This window comes from Acinonyx jubatus, chromosome C1 (genome assembly GCF_027475565.1).
Source record: "Acinonyx jubatus isolate Ajub_Pintada_27869175 chromosome C1, VMU_Ajub_asm_v1.0, whole genome shotgun sequence".
NCBI classification, from domain to species: Eukaryota; Metazoa; Chordata; class Mammalia; order Carnivora; family Felidae; genus Acinonyx; species Acinonyx jubatus.
In genome coordinates this window covers 70,409,183-70,426,550 of record NC_069381.1, presented here as the reverse complement: position 1 = coordinate 70,426,550, position 17,368 = coordinate 70,409,183, and the positions used below count along the sequence as shown (strand labels likewise).

At 42.4% G+C, this 17,368-nt stretch overlaps 1 protein-coding gene across 3 annotated transcripts in view; it reads left to right on the top strand.

The window, feature by feature from the left end:
* Nucleotides 1-17,368, top strand: part of LPAR3 (lysophosphatidic acid receptor 3) — a 101,561-nt gene that overhangs the window by 43,223 nt on the left and 40,970 nt on the right. For all 3 annotated transcript variants that reach the window (XM_053214339.1, XM_027058733.2, XM_027058732.2), the window contains one exon: nt 8,424-9,180. In XM_053214339.1, coding sequence (XP_053070314.1) covers nt 8,445-9,180 — 736 coding nt within the window. In that variant the 5' untranslated portion in view covers nt 8,424-8,444. The remainder of the gene's footprint in view (nt 1-8,423; nt 9,181-17,368) is intronic.

Sequence of the window (17,368 nt, the reverse complement as noted above, 5' to 3'; positions counted from 1 at the left end):
ATCCGCCCACTCGATGGGGAGAGAGAGCAGGGGTCGAACCAGCTGCCATACAGCAGACGGTCCTCCTTACCTAAAGGGCTCAGAAGCGTGCAGTGGCAGAGGGACATGTTTATTCTGCCAGGCTCCAGCTGCAACTCTCCCCCGCAGGTCACCACCGCTGGGCCGAGCACGACCGACCGGAGCCACGGAAGTTTGTCATTTCCCAAATGCACCCCGCGTGTGTCTGCCCCTCCTCTGTGTGGCCACTGCCTGGGAACTTTACCACCAGTAGAGGCACTGGGTGCATTGTGGAGGCCTTGTTGTGTGGAGACGGAGGGTCTAAATCAGAACAATTTTGTATGCCCGACTTTACTATTCCTTCTTAAGAGATACTCAATCACAGACAGTATCCATTTAAATTGCTCAAACAAATTGCTTCTCCTCTGTGTGTTTTACCCTAACAGAGTACAGCAACTGTTGAAACGTGAGCTTTATTTATCTTGAAATGACTGTAGTGAGGTTGATAACTTCCTCTCCTCTCTTTTTTAAAATCTATCTTATTTTTTAAGTGTGAGTGTTTTAATTTTTTTTAATGTTTCCTTTTGAGAGAGAGAGAGAGAGAGAGACAGAGCATAAGTGAGGGAGGGGCAGAGAGAGAGAGAGGGAGACACAGATTCTGAAACAGGCTCCAGGCTCTGAGCTGTCAGCGCAGAGCCTGACGTTGGGCTTGAACTCATGGACCGTGAGATCATGACCTGAACTGAAGTTGGGTGCTTAACTGACTGAACTACCCAGGCAGGTTCCCTTTTTTGTATTTACAGAAACATTGAGCAGATAGTATAGAGTCCCCTTGTTATACTTCTGTTCCCGCACACCGTTCTATTATTTGCATCTCATCAATGTGGTACATTTGTTATAATTAGTGAACCGATATGGATATAGCATTATCACCTAAGTCCGTATTTTATTCAGATTTTGTTCGTTTTTACCCTAATGTCCCTTTTCCATTCTAGGATCCAAGACACGTATTGTATTTAGATGTTATGTCTCCTTATGTCTTCACTGTGACAGTTTCTCAGATTCTCCTTATTTTTCTTGACCTTGACAGTTTTTGAGGAGTCCTGATCAGGAATTTTGCAGAATGTCACCCAATTGGGATTTGTCTGAGAGTTTTCTCGTGATGAGACTGTAGTTGTGGGTTTGGGGAACAGTAGAGTGCCATTCTTAACATATATCAAGATTACAGATTGGCAACATCACTTATCACTGTGGCTGTTGACCTTGATCACCTCCGTAAAGTCATTTGTCAAGCTTCTCCACTGAAAAGTGATTCACCCCTCCCCACCCCCTGCCCTTTCCCTGCTGTCCTCTGGGAGGAGTTATGTTCCCCTCTTTTAGAGTAGAATGTCTGTATAATTTATTTGGAATTCTTCTGCATGGGAAATTTATCTCCTCTTTTTCATTTGCTATTCAGTCATTTACTCACATCAGTATGCATTAAGAGTGTTTATTTTATACACTGGTTTATAGTCCAATGCTGTTTTGTTTTGTTGCTCAAATTGTTCTAGCTTTGGCCACTGGGTTGCCCTCTCTTTTGAAGTTATGTTCAAAGAGGAGTCATAGTTTCTGATATCCATACACACAAGGGAGAGGTCTCAATTGTGGGACTGCCCTTCAGACCACCCTGTTCAAGGGTGGTGAACTCTACTCCTCACACCTCTCAACCACTGGGGCTTGGAGCCAAGTCCGTGGAGAAAATGAGAGAGTTGTGAGATCCAAATTAGAGGGTACACGGAAGAAGAAAGTAATAACGCTCAGATTGGGTAAACAGTTACGGGCACACGGACATGTATGCACAAGGATTGCATTTAGTTCTACGTTTAACAAGTGTTTTACTGAGTGCCTACTGTGTGCTGGGCACTGTTCCAGGTACTGGGGATGACACACCCTAACAACACAATGTCCTTGACTTCCTTCTCATGAGAGGTAGACCATAACCCCAGTAGATGGTGACAGGTAGTCAGAAATGCTGCAAAGAAGAACGAGGCAGGACGGAGGGCGAAAGCTCAGCAGGGTGGCGTGAGGTGCTCCTTTAGAGAGTGGCAGAGGAGGGCTGTCTGATGCAGTGACATTTGAGCAGGAATGAAGTGGGGAAATGAGCCTGTGCGTATGTGGGGGAAGAGGCTTCTGGGCAGAGGGAATAGCAAAGTCCAAAGGCTTTGAAACGAATGGCTAAAATGAACCTCAGGGGTCACATGTGGACTTAAATCTCCCATGCTATCCTGATTTTACTATTAACATGAATTATTAAAAAGAATTCAGTGAGCAAACGTGATTGCTTATGCAGAAGTGGTCTCGTTTCTGGCCATTAGCACAGCAACTGACCTAACCTCCAACTCCCATCTGGCTGGGGTTTCCAGAGGGGAGCGGACTATTCCACATTTGCAGGCCTCAGGAAAAGGAAGTATGCACAGCACCCACTGACCTCGTTCAGGATGCCCCCTGTTGTGTCCTAGGAGGAAGGGGGAGCATTATTGAAAGCCAGCTAAAAGGCCAGCAGCACCGTGTCTTATGAGATGTAGCCAGAAATAAAAGCTGCTTGAGTGGTTTTCAAATGTCTTAATTTTCATAATTGTTTCCACATTATGGGCTAGCTGAACATTTTTTCAGAGAATCAAGTTTGGGAGAGTCTAAATGAAAGCTTTGCTCATGAAGTTTTCATTTGGATTCCACATATAGACTTCCTAAGCCATCATTTTATGAAGTCTTAAATTACTGAAGTTTGAAGTTGTGGTAATAGCTCCAAAGTTTAACATCTTTTGTTTGGGGGGTCGGAACTAGCCAAATCCTCTAAACCTTTGGTATAAAAGAGAAGAAGAAAAGGGGGGGGGGGGAGGAAAAAAAAAAAGCAGCTGGAGATTTGGCAGAATTAAAGCTTCGCAACATTAGTCTTGAAATTGACCATGTTGTGTGGCCCACTTCCCATAAAATTTGAAAACAAATTTTCAGAAAAGTGCCTTTTCTGTGCTTCTCAGGGCTGTTAAAGCAAAACAAAGAAACCCAGGCTATTTATAACGCCTAGATTTTTTTTTATGGTACAGGACGGTCTTTGAATGTGTCTTGATTGGATCATTCTGTTTTGGTAATTCTGTAGTGATTGTAAGTGTGACTGTGGTTGTTGGGTGTTTTGTTTGCCCGTGGAGACAAAGTGGAGTGGCGTCCATAGGCATGCGGGCCTGGGAACACAGCTGCCTGAACAGAATCCAGGGTTGTCTCTTACTAGTTGTATGACCTTAGGGAAGGGCGCTTGAGTTTCCTCACCTGCCAGATGGATGTGATAGTATGGGCGTCACTGTTGGGAGGATTAAATGAGATGACCCACCAGGCACAAAGTAATCACTCAAATATTAGCAGTTAGGAATAGTAGTAATGACGTGGACATAGGAAGTTAACTAACCCAAGAACAGAGGTAGGTAGTTCTCTAATGGACATATTTAGTGCATGATACGGAGGTCAGCAATGGTGTTTGACCCTTTCGTGTTAGTGGGAGAAGAGAGAGTGTAGGACCGAGATTTATTCGTTCCTCCCACAAATGCTGATGCCACAGATGTGGTCAGAATTGGCAAGATCCCTGTTCTCCTGGAGCAGAACAGTCCAGTGGTGGGAGATGGACCATAAATGATGCATGGACACGGAAGAAAATATGTAACAAATGATAGATGCCGTGGTGAAGATAAAACAGGGCTCTGTGGTTACTTTGGAGTTTTCGGAGAAGGTGTCTCTGCGGAGGAGATGTTTAGGCCCGGATCACAGAGTCCTATTTTAAGCGTTTGAGAGAGTTCAAGAGATAATAAATTGATTATTTGTTATGAGCTCATTAAATTTTTTGGTAATTTGCAACTAAGAAAATATGATGATCTGTCATTAGTATGTACTAGGGACCATCAATAAGCTTGCAGCATATGACGGGGGGAGGAAAAAAAATCAAGAGCACTAATTCACAAAACTTCCAGTTATTCAATTAAAAAAAATTTTTTTATATGTTTTATTTATTTTTGAGACAGAAAGTGACAGCATGAGCAGGGGAGGGGAAGAGAAAGAGGGAGACACAGAATCCGAAGCAAGCCCCAGGCTCTGAGCTGTCAGCACAGAGCTGGATGCGGGGCTTGAACTCAGAAATCACAAGATCATGACCTGAGCCGAAATCAGATGCTTAACCAATTGAGCCACCCAGGCACCCCTTCTAGTTATTCATTTTTGAAGCTCTGGGGTGATTGCATTAGGAAACGTTTTACAGGAGAGCTGGGGAAAGGGATGTCCTGATTTGATTAGTTGTCAATGTCTGAGGTTTTACGGTTATATGACATTTGAGGCAGGAAACCATTTTATTTTCATTATCACTGAAAAACTCTCAAGTGTGCTGTGCTGGTGAGAGTAGCAATAATGAACATAGTGAATCCTTGAGGCTTTTCCTTTGAACGTGAATTTTGATTTTTCACAGCCATATTTGTCAAAGAAAGGTAGGATACATTAAGTGGAATGTATGGTCCCAAGGCAGAATTAAACTAGCATTTAAAAGTCTCTTTACTTATTTATTACAGAAAATGTAGACCAGAGAAAAAACTGGGAAGAATTTTTTCTAAGTGTTTATTTTTGAGAGAGAGTGCTGGCAGGGGAGACAGAAAGAGAGGAGGACAGAGGATCTGAAGCGGGCGCTGCACTGACAGCAGAGAGCCCCATGTGGGGCTCGAACTCATTAACGGTGAGATCATGACCTGAGTCAAAGTCGGACACTTAACCAACTGAGCCACCCCGGAACCCCAGGAAAGAAATTTTTTAAATGATCCCCGATTCTACCATCCTTAATGAACTATTTGCACTTTGAGATTTTTTTCCTTCTATTTTTCTGTATCTTTAAAGGATAACTCAAGAAATATATGTGTGTAAAGTTTGAGAAATGTAGATGTGTACATTTTTCTGTAGTGGGCTTTTAAAATGAATAAATCTTTTTATTTCCAGAAAAAGAAAAAAAAAGAAATGTATGTGTGTGCATATATATGAATATATATGTATGCGTATGCATACATACTTATATAATTATTTAAATTTAAGATGATGGCATGTGTGTGCTTTTTCTCATGGTAAATACAGCTTCATGGTAAATACAATTTTCAGTGGCTGTACAATATTCCATCCTAGGGAATCTTTTTCATAGTTTCCCTGTGTGAACTTTATTTGCTCTCATTGTTGCTTTCTCCCAAAAGTAGGGTTTGAGGCTGGGAGGTAGGGAGCTGTTTGGTGAGAGTTCTGGTTAACCATGTTTTTTTCTGTGGTTTCTCCCTCAACGTGGTAAGACAAAACTACTTCTCAGTCTCAGGACGATTTTTGTTGAAATATGTTCTAAGAATGTGCCATTTGGGGTTTGATGGAAGGAAAGTTGAATTTGAAGATTTTTCAAGTAAAAATCATTGAGGTTTTAGGGTATCATATAATTACAAATTCCACCATATTTATGAACCAAAACTAAAATGTTAAGACCCCTTCAAGAGGAAATTCAGGAAATTTAAAGTGTTCTTGGTGGTATCTTTATTCCAGTGTCTTTCTGACCTATTAATTGATATTGCTGATGAGTTAGTCAAGGATAACATAACTTTTAAATTAGAAGTGTGTTTCTCTTGGGGCACCTGGATGGCTCAGTTGGTTAAGCATCTGACTTGGGCTCAGGTCATGATCTTGTGGTTCCTGAGTTCGAGTTCCACATCAGGCTCTGTGCTAACAGCTCAGAGCCTGGAACCTGCTTCGGATTCTGTCTCCCTCACCCTCTGCCACTCCTCCACTCATGCTCCGTCTCTCTCTCTCTCTCTCAAAAATAAAGAAACATTTAAAAAATTATATATATAAAAAAATAAATGTTTCTCTTAGCTATCTAGAGTATATAGCAAAATAAAGTACATAAGTTATTTTTTATTAGTGAAAGAACACATAATAATTGCACCATTAAGATTCTTCATGTTCTTGAATGGTTTGTCTTGAATTTCCATATACTTTTAATACTGTTGAAAGCTGAATTTTCTCCTTGAATATTTGAATTGAATTACACTAGATTAGTGTCTTCAACTCTCATATGCAACTGGTGGGATTAGAAATACGATGAGTTTGACAATATTTATCAGAAACCTTTAAATAAACTTATACCCTTTACTTCATGAAGTTGAAATCTGTGGATGAATCCTAAGCAATCCTCTTGGGCAAACTGCCTGTTGGTGGTGGGTCAGTTGGGCTGCTTCCATCCAGAGGGGACCTTCAACCCCGACTGTGGGGTTGCCTTTATAAAATAAATAAACAAGGGTTTGGTCCTTTTCTTTAAAGAAAGAAATCCTAAGCAAATAGTTGGCCAAGTATGTACAGATTAATGTACAAAAGTGCAGCCTTGCTTATAGAGGCTAAATATTACAGACAACTGAAATGTCCAACATGTAGGGATTAGTTAAATAAAGTGTGTCATGTTCATATACTGGAACCTTAGGAAGCTATTAAAATTATATATTTTTAATTGGGGAAAATTACCATGATACAGCATAGGTATGTTGGCCTGTTGATGGAGTTGTCTGCTGTTGGCAGTTAAACGTTGGTGAATGTCTGCCAAAGAGAGTAGTTTTTCTTTTGTGATTAAAATTGAGTCCCCTTTCCTTGTAATTGAAAGACACTAGAACCATTTGCCTCTTGAGACCATTGCCAGTTTGTTTATTTTAAGCATATAAAATGATATTTTACTTCGTATTTACTATGACAGAGAAGTAGGTACCTAACTCATGTTAAAGTATCATTACACCATTAAAATATAAATTAAAAAGGAAACCCAGGGGGGTGCCTGAGTGTCTCAGTTGGTTAAGTGTCTGACTCTTGATTTCTGCTCAGGTCATGTTCTCACAGTTGTAAGATTGAGCCCTGTGTCAGGCTCTGCGCTGAGCATGGAATTCTCTACCCCCCCCCGCCCCTCCCCCCTTGAAAATAAATAAATAAATAAAAACTAAAAACAAAAAAAGACGGTCTAAGATATATTTCTATTTTGTGCCATTTCAAATTGATATCTGCTCTGCTTATCCTGATTCTGGATATGGTATTGGATTACAGCATTTATAAGAATCTTAAAAGCTAGGGATTTCTGTCAAGCTCGTACTGTTAGAGCCACATCGTTCACACCAGTGGACTGCTAGTGCCTGGGCCTACTGGATCTCTGGTTTTCCAGCTAATAAATTGCAGCCTCAGTCCTTGAAAGGGAGCCCATAGTCATCGTAGCTCTCGGTTTCCTGGCTTTCAACTCCAGCTTCCTTTGATGGGACCCTTCATGGCTGTGGCCAGACCACTGTGAGGCAGAACACCTGTTCTCTCTCCACCAAGCATAGATGGATAGGGATCCTTAGGCTCCTCTCAACCCCTCCTTGGCCAGAATCCCTTAGTTTTGGTGTCCAAGAGATCTTGTCCTGAGATCAGCGTCTTCTCTGCCTGCCTGATGCCCCAGTTTGGGGCCTACTTTCAGACATATGTCCTGAGGACTCACCCTCACTTGGCAGGTATGTTCTTACATCCTTGGAAGTCTGCCTAACCTCCAGAGCTCACACCACCCGCTGCGTTGAAAGCCCAGGGAAGGAAAGTGATTTAAACTGATTGAGTCTGAAAATCCAGTAAGCAGATCCCCACTGGTATAATTTGAATTAGGACAATAAGGAAGAAGTGAACAAAAAAAGTAAGGAGGAGTACTAAGAACAAAGTCTTCAGCCCTGCATCACATGCTTAATAAGTGAGTGTTGTTATTACAGCTTGAGACGAAAAGATGGCAAAAGGAGGATCAGGAGTAGAATCAGAAGTGGTACAAGACCGATCTCTTGGGGAGTCCATTTGGTCGTGTGAAGAGTATCTCAGTACTCATTACCTTGGTGAGAATGTGCCTGGCCTTACCAACTTGCCCTTGCCTAGTGAACAGAATCCATGAGTAAGGAATGAACTGGAAACCACCAGGAGAAAGGATTTACGTGCTGTGTTGTCGTTGTTACTGGTGCAGAGTGGATATTGCAGGGCTCAGAATATCTGATCTGTTGCTGATCCATGATCATTCATTCAACCAGCCAGCCATTCAGGAAATACCGGTCATGAGGGAGCCAGGACAGGTGGGTCTTGAGATTTTAATGGTGAACAAAACAGCCGTAGACCATCCCTTACTGAGCTTGGGACGTAGCCTGGGAAACAGACAACAATTACTAATGCAAGATAAATGTTGTGATAGGAGGTCAGGGGCCAGAGTCCTGGAGCAAGGGATATTTACACCGGGATCTGAAGGATTAACAGAAGTTGGCTAGAACACGGGGCTTAGCACTGGCAATTGGTGGTTTAGCGATTGAATTTGCAAAGAGTGATGTTTGTTTCTTCTTTAAATTTCTTTCTAGGATGTTCGGTTCTTCTCCACAATGAATGAGTGTTACTATGATAAGCGGATGGACTTTTTTTATAATAGGAGCAACACAGACACTGCCGATGAGTGGACAGGAACGAAGCTTGTGATTGTTTTGTGTGTTGGAACATTTTTCTGCCTGTTTATTTTTTTTTCTAATTCTCTAGTCATCGCAGCAGTGATCAAAAACAGAAAGTTTCATTTCCCCTTCTACTACCTGTTGGCTAACCTAGCTGCTGCAGATTTCTTTGCTGGAATTGCCTATGTATTCCTGATGTTTAACACTGGCCCCGTTTCAAAAACTTTGACCGTCAACCGCTGGTTTCTCCGCCAGGGGCTCCTGGACACTAGCTTGACCGCCTCTCTGACCAATTTGTTGGTTATTGCTGTGGAGAGGCACATGTCAATCATGAGGATGCGGATCCACAGCAACCTGACGAAAAAGAGGGTGACGCTGCTCATTTTGTTTGTCTGGGCCATTGCCATCTTTATGGGGGCGGTCCCCACACTGGGCTGGAATTGCCTCTGTGACATCTCTGCCTGCTCTTCCCTGGCCCCCATTTACAGCAGGAGTTACCTCATTTTCTGGACTGTGTCCAACCTTGTGGCCTTCTTCATCATGGTTGTGGTGTACCTGAGAATCTACATGTATGTCAAGAGGAAAACCAACGTTTTGTCTCCACATACAAGTGGGTCCATCACCCGCCGAAGGACACCCATGAAGCTAATGAAGACGGTGATGACTGTCTTAGGTAAGAGGAACCAAGGGAGCCATTATTCCCATTCATTCAAATATTTATTGAGTGCCTAGTGTATACAAGGTGCTTGCTAAGTGAATGCAGTAGTGAACAAGAACAGTCATAAATCCCCAATGTGCTTGGTGTTTACACTATTGCAGGGGAAAACAAGTCAAGTATTGTAATGGGGACAAGGAAAATAATTTTGTAATACATTTTAATATAAATATATATTATATTATGATTTATATTAATTAATATATATTATATATAATTATGTGATTTATTAATTAAATTAAATATATTATATATGTATATAATATATAATTATATATAATTAAATTATATTATTTATAATTAAAAATTATTGAATAAGTTGATGAGTCTCATTGGGAAAAATAAAGCAGGGCAGGAAGATAAGGAGGCTAAGCAGGTCTAGTTTGCAGTTCTAGCTTCCGCTGAAGATGACTTTTGAGCAGACGTGAAGGTGGTGAGGAAGCGAGCTGTGTGTGTGTCTGGCGGAGGCCATCTGGGCAGGAGATGCAGTAAGGATAGGAACCTAGAACAACAAGGAGGCCAGTGTGGCTGGAGTAGAGCAAGTGGGGAGAGTGGAAAGAGAGGAGGTCCGGGAGCTGATGAGAGGTGCTAGGGTCACTCAGATCACATAGGGCTGTGTAGTTATCATAAGGACTTTGGTTTTTCTGAGTGAGATGAGAAGCCATGGGAAGGTTTTGAACAAGGAGGTAACATGATTGGACCTGCATTTTAATGGTACCTCTTTAGATGCTGTTTTGTGAGGGGCAAGGGCAAAGGCAAGAAAATATAAGAGGGCAGGCATTTCAGTACTCACAGAGGTGATAGTGACAGGGATGAGAGGGCAGTTGGGAGGTAGTGCCTTGTCAGATTCTGGATGTTTTGTAAAGATCGGGGTGACAGGATTTGCTGATGGATAAGGTGTGAAGCACGGTGACAGGAGGAGGGAGGGTGGGGCGTGTCATTCATTGAGATGGGGAGGCTGTGAAGGAGGAGGTTTGGGGGGAAGATCGGGAGTTTGGTTTTTAGAATCGTATTAGACATCCAAGTGAGTTATTGAATCAGGAGTTCAGGGATTAAGTCTGGACTGGAGATTCACTGAGAGTCATTCAGGGAAGAGATGGTATTTTAAACCAGAAGAGTGGATAAGCTCACCATAGTGGGGTGAATGTGGATGGTGAACATGCAGAAGAGGACCAAAGAATGAGCCTGGGGGCCCTCCAGCGTAGGGAGGGTGGGGAGGCAAGGAACAACCAACAAAAGAGCCCTCCAAGGAGTAGCCAGAAAACCCAGGAGAATATGGTGGCCTAGAAGCTGTGAGAACAGAGCCATCAAGGAAAGGGAGTATCTGCAATGTGAATATTCTTGGGAAGTAGAGTGAGATAAGGTCTTACTAGGCTTAGCTTAGCAAACTAGTAGTTTAAGAAAAAAAAATATTTTTTTTTTAATGTTTATTTGAGAAAGAGAGAAAGAATGTGAGCAGGGGAGAGGCAGAGAGAGAAGGAGACACAGAATCCAAAGCAGGCTCCAGGCTCTGAGTGGTCAGCACAGAATCTGTTGTGGGACTTGAACTCACAAATCACGAGGTCATGACTTGAGCTGAAGTTGGACACTTAACAGACTGAGCCACCCAGGAGCCCCAGCAAACCTAGTAGTTTTTAGGTGACTTTGAGAAGATCAAATCTGGTATAGCCTGATCAGAACAAAATGAATAAAGGGAGAAGAGGCTTTAGGACAGCAAATTTGAACAGCTCTGAGGACTCTGGCTTTGCACTGCGAGCCCTGTCCCTAGAAGAGGTGTTTGGGTGCAAAGAATTTTCCTTTTGTTTTGTTGTCAGTCTGGTCGGCTGCCCTGTCGTTCTAGTCCGGGTTACAGGTGGAACTGGTGCTGTGTGGGCTCACAGGCCTTGTCTTCTGTCAGAGAGGCCATTTCTCACCATGTGTGGTGGCTGCAGCAGCGAGGACTGTTGTTGAGAGACCCTGGAGTATGTTCCCGTCAAGTCCCAGTACAAAGGAATTATGAAATGAATTCTTGGGAAACAATTCATATTAGAGGATGTAGGGAATCTGTCGTATGGTATGGGAGGCATCGTGATGCCTCTGGGTCCTGAAATTGCTAGTCAGATATGGAAGTCAGCAGATACATAGCGTGATGGTTAAAATGATTTCAAACTGAGGGTTTGTTTTCGTTAACAAATATTTATATAGTACTTACTATGTGTTAAGCATTATCCCAAGTGTGTTGTAGATACCATCCGGTTTAATCCTCATGGCGATCTTGTGATACAGGTGCCACTGTTATCCCCATTTACCAGATGGAGAAACTGAGCAGAGCTATATGCCCAAGGCCACTCAGCGATGGATAGTGTCACCAGCACTCACCGTATGGTTGGCCTTCAGAGCCCACATGTGTAACACTGTACTCTCCAGCCAGTTTTGATTTATTTGGACTTTTTACTGGTTTTCTCTTTATTCTGTCTTTTGCGTTCACCCCCTCATTCTTCATTTCACCCCTTGATAAGAATGGAGACTAAAAGTAAGAAAAGGAAGGAGTCACATTAATCGGTTTTTCCACCCTTGAACTAGATACGGTATTGATGTTTTTGGTGAAGAGTGATGTTCAGTATTTGTTGGGATTGTCAGTGAATTCTGCTATTTTCCCTTCTGGATTTGCAAGCATCATTGTTTGTTTGGCCATTTGTCTTGAGAGGTTACCTGCCTGATTAAAGAGAAAGCTTTCTGTTTTCAGCTTATTATATATCATCTATAGTCTGTAATCCTAGGTGGGGAGAATGGGACTCTGTAGGATAGTGATGGTCACTAGCTTCAGGTTTGCATGTAACTTTGTCTGGAACGGTTATGGAAGGGTGAAATACAGGAGCTATGTAGTTTTGGCAGGTGTGGTGTTCGATAAGGGAAAAAAACAGAATAAACTGTGAAATTGCTAAGTAGGATAAGAGAAGTTGTGGCACTTAGATGGAACAATGTGGGGGAATTGGTTAATGGCGGGAAGACAGTTTGGTGGCGAGGACCTGGGGAAGTTCCTTAGTGGTGAGACAGAGGGATCTGGTGGAAGATGAGAAGTTTGGGGACAGAGGAAATGAAACTGAAGAGCTGGGTAGTATGAGGTTTTTAGACTTGGAGATCCTGATTTCTTTGGATTGCAGAAGATATGGTTTTAGCCACAACTCTGTCATTTCCTACAAGGGTGATACAAAGCATATTATTAGCTCACTTTTTCCTGGTTAAATTTCATCATGTGAGGTGGATTAGATGATCTTTAAATTCTTTGCAAGTTATAAATCCAATGATCTTGTTATAACAATAAGTGACCAAAGTCAACACAGAATTCAGTGGGTTGACTGTGTATCAAAGCACAGTCTTTTTCCTTGAAAGCGTCTATCATAGTATCTCCTCAGGGAGGAAGATACATGTAAGAATTCAGTTGCCTAACGCAAGCGTCTCCCAAATAATAGCATCTCTGAAAAATCAGTAGTGGTAGCATCTATCATCACTGTAGTCACTGGTTCTATGTATGTGCAAATTAGTAGCTTACTACTTATTTCTGTGATGATTATCTGATTTAATCATTTGGACTTTCTGCTTGCATTGATATATATGTTGTGGGAAAGATTAATATAAGATTGGAGTTTCTTTTCAATATACCCTCTTTTAAACATTACAAAGTCAGTCAATTAATATATATTAACTGTCTGTTGAACAGCATCTAAAAGGCAAAGAGTTGCATGAATTCAGTGAGCTGAATCTCATTTCAGAGAAGGAAGATGGGATGGACAGGTGGAGTTTGGGGATGGCTTCTCGGAGGGCTTGGGATGTGATCTGGAAGGATGGGTGGGATTTGAGTGGGCAAGGGATTTTAAGTAAGAGAAGTAACAAAATCAAAAGGACAATAGAAACATCTAAAGCTTGAGTAGTGCCACAAGGAAGGCCTGGTGGAACACTGATGCATGTTGTGGTACAACAGAAAATAGCTCAACCGTGAGTCAGGAAATTTAGTTGGCCATCCTCTTTGGAAGGAGAGAGGTAGACCAGATGACCTTTGTGTGTCTTTCCAGCTTTAATTTAGTATTTTGGTTGCATACAAAGCATACAGAGCTGGTTAGGGAGCAGATTTTTTTCCTTGTTGAGGAATGTGATGATAGTGTGAATTTTAAATCTGTATATGGGTGGAAAGGCATCTAGGCATTGTGTGCCCATTTTAGCAGCCCGGAGGCAGAATGCTTGCTCATTTCAGGGTCATAATGTGTGATGAGCCCTTTACATGAAAGAAGTTGCTTACTGAATGTTCTCATGGAAAAGACATTGCGGACACATGATCCCTGCTTTCCACAGGGCACCAAGGCCTTGCCTAAGAGAGGGTCATGTATTTTGAAATCCTACTTGTTAACAAGGCTCATTGGCTGTGGCAACCAAACAAATGCACAAGAAGCCCCCCATGAAAACCTCTCATTTATTGTCAGACAATACGCCATGTGAACTGTGAATACAAGGATGTTATGTTTCCTGGGAAATGGGCTGGATTTTCTTCTATTTTGCAAAGTCTTAAAAAGTAAAAAGGAAAGAAGTCTGAGGGTATTGTGAACCATACTTTTGAAATCTTCCATTAGCCTTGTCTCTTAGGGTGGTGTTTTTCAAACCTCAGGTTGTGTCCTGTAATGAAATCAATTAGGAGATTGTAACTAATACTTTTTGTGTGTGTACAGGATTGTAATATAAAACGTATTTTCTTTTTTTTAAGTTTATTTATTTTTGAGAGAAAGAGAGCACAAGCAGGGTAGGGATGGGGAGAGAGGGAGAGAGAGAATCCCAAATCCCAGCTTTGTGCTGGCAGCACAGAGCCCAACACGGGCTTCGATCCCGTGAACCTTGAGATCATGACCTGAGCTGAAATCAAGAGTTGGATGCTTAACAGGCTGAGCCACCCAGGCACCCCTAGAATGTATTTCTTGACATGGGTTGTGGTCAAGTCTGCTTGAAAAGCCATGGTCGAGGTTTCTTTTCCAGCCAATAATGACTGACATCTTTTAAAATATAAGAAACATGATGGGGGCAGCTGGGTGACTCAGTTGGTTAAGCCTCTGACTTTGGTTCAGGTCATGATCTCCCAGTTCGTGAGCTTGAGCCCCATATCAGGCTCTGTGCTGATGGCTCAGAGCCTGAAGCCTGCTTGAGATTCTGTGTCTCCCTCTCTCTCTGCCCCTCCCATGCTCCCTCCCTCCTTCCCTCCCTCTCACCCTCTCTCTCTCTCTCTCTCGCTCTCTCTCTCTGAGTGTGTGTGTCTCAAAATTAAATAAACATTTAAAAATTAAAATACAAGAAACATTATGGCTAAAGGACCTTGAAAAAGGTTGTGGTAATTGAAACAAAGAGCTGCATGTTTTTCTTGTCATTTCTCCCTCCTACCTCTCCACTTAGGTCAGTGCTAAATTCCTCTTGCTTTCTCTCAGGGGAGAGAGGAAAGAGGCGAAGGTGGTAAAGAAACCGTGCTGGGGGGTCTCATGCTGGGAGGAAATAGGTGAAAATTCAGTCCATCATGAGCCTTGCTAGAGTACTAGTAATAAGCATACATGATGTTTCTGCAGCACTGTGTCTTTTTCAGGGATTTATTTATTTTTTTTTAATGTTTATTTATTCTGGCGGGAGAACAAATGGGGGAGTGGAACAGAGAGAGGGAGAGAGAGGATCCAAGGCAGGCTCTGCACTGACAGCCGTGAGCCGATGTAGGGCTCAAACTCATGAACCTCGAGATCATGACCTGACACTCAACCAACTCAGCCACCCAAGGTGCCCCTTTTTCAGCATTTTAACACATGTTCTCATTCAGTCTCAGGGAAATCCTACAAGATAAGTGGGGAAGATATTATTATTCTATTTTTCTGCCTCCCTTAGATATGCCTTATACTCAGCTATAATTATTTATGGTTTGGTTTGTTTGTTTGGGATCCTAAGCCTTGTGCATGGTGGAATACCTTCCCCCTTATTCTGTCTGGGAAGCTCCCTTTCATCTTGTAAGACTCAACTCAGGGGCCTGTCTTCTCTGAATCTTTCCCTGCCCTACCTAGGTAAATCTGCTTACTACTGCCTTCGGGCCATCGCTATTTTGTCCGTACTTCAGCCAATCCATTTAATTGTTCCATGTTCCATGCCTTCATCTCGAACTAGAGTGTTGCCTGCTTTGCAGTCGGGGATTGTACCTTATTTATCTACCTTTGCGTATCAAACGTGTAGCACTCTGACTGGAACATATTTGTTGAGATTATAATAGAATGAGTGAGGGCGCCTGGGTGGCTCAGTCTGTTGAGGCTCTGCCTTTGGCTCAGGTCATGATCTCACGGCTCTTGAGTTTGAGCTCCGCGTCAGGCTCTGTGCTGACAACTCAGAGCCTGGAGCCTGCTCCGGATTTTGTGTCTCAGTCTCTCTCTGCCTCTCTCGCTCTCTCAAAACTAAGTAAACATTTAAAAAAAACTATAATAGAATGAGTGAATTAATGAGGAGATTGAAGTTAAGGGAAGTTAAGTGGCTTCTTAAGAGCTACAACTAAAAATAGAAACCAGGTTTCCTCACATCCAGCCTGGCCTTCGGCAGGCTCTGGCCGTGATGTGCCTGTGAGTGGCCAAGGAATGGATGGGTCTCCCATTTTATAATATGGGAAACAGAGGTCTTGGAAGGGTGAGTGGTAGTGCTGTCTTGGGAAGAGAAAAACAAATGAATACTTTTTGAGCTCCTACCATTAGGAGGTCTGCGTGTTACATGCTTTGGGGATTTGATTTCACTTACCCCTCATAACAATGCTGTGCAGATCTGTTTTGTTGATAAGGAGATTTGGATGGACTTAAGCGTCTTGCCCATAGACCCATATTGGCAAAAATAATAACAGTTAACATTCAGGATGTACTATATGTGGTTCTGAGCCCTTGGCACATTCTGTTCCATTTAATCTTCATGACAGCTCTTTGAGGGAAGTCCTGTTATTATTACTAATTGAAGAAACTGAGGCCCAGGAAGTTCAGTTGCTTGCCTAAAATTAGTAGCAGAGCTGAGAGTCAAGTTCAAGCAGATTGGTTCTAGGACTCCACTCTTCAAGGTTAATTAGCTTCACATAAGTGATAGGGATAGAATAACATCAACCCTATTCATGAGGTTTATAACTTGTGTCTCCCTTGATTTCTGTTTATGTCTGTAAAGTCACTTGAATTCTCAACATTTAGCTGACTCTTGATTTTTTCTAAAGATTTTGCAGTATGGCAGTGACAGTTACGACTATCTCTCTGCAGGGAATGACAGCTGCACGCTCTTGAAACTTTATGCAAGATGTAGATGGCAACACCAGGGGCCTGGGAATAGGGAGGGAACCAGATTTAAATCCTGGCTTTGCCACTCCAAGTTATGTGACCCTGAGCAATTTACACAACATCTGTGACTTGGCTTCTTACACATGGGGATGATATCAGTGCCTCTGGCATGGCAAGGTTTTGAGGATGCAGTGAGATAATGCACATACAAGCACCTAGTATAGTGCTTGGCACATAGTACGTGCTCAGTAAATATTGGCTATATTGGCTTTAGTTTGACTCTGAAGAGCCTGGCCCTGCATTTAAGCACAGTGCCCTTTTCCCCAGTAATGTCACAGGTACTGTGGAGAGGGAGCCCGAAGGCCTACTGTTGGTGCCATCGTGATAGCAGGTTTTGTAGTGTGGACAAGTGGTCGGGAGGAAGTTGACTGGGTATGTTTCTTCCCAGAGACTGACAGCTGGCAAATAGCATCAGCTCAGTTCCCGCAGACCGAGGCCAACCTAAACGTGTGGTCACCACAGAACGGAAAGGCTCTGAGTTTGCATTACTGGTCTCTGTAAACACCGACCCCCACCATGAAGTGCTGTTAATGATTCCTGTCTCTGACAGATGATCTTTGCATTAATAATTCATTTCACTTTTGCAACATTTATGAATAAAACATCCTAAGTGAGACCCTGACCACTAAGTGTTAGCTTAATAAGAATCCTGTAATACAGCACCAACATCTTTGTGTGCGATCTAGAAGACATTCCTCATAAGAAACTGTCCCGTCTTGCTAATGAATCCTACCAGAATGCTTTCTTAGTCAAGTACTGTTCCCACCTATACTAGTGCTGGGATGTTTGTTCTTCGT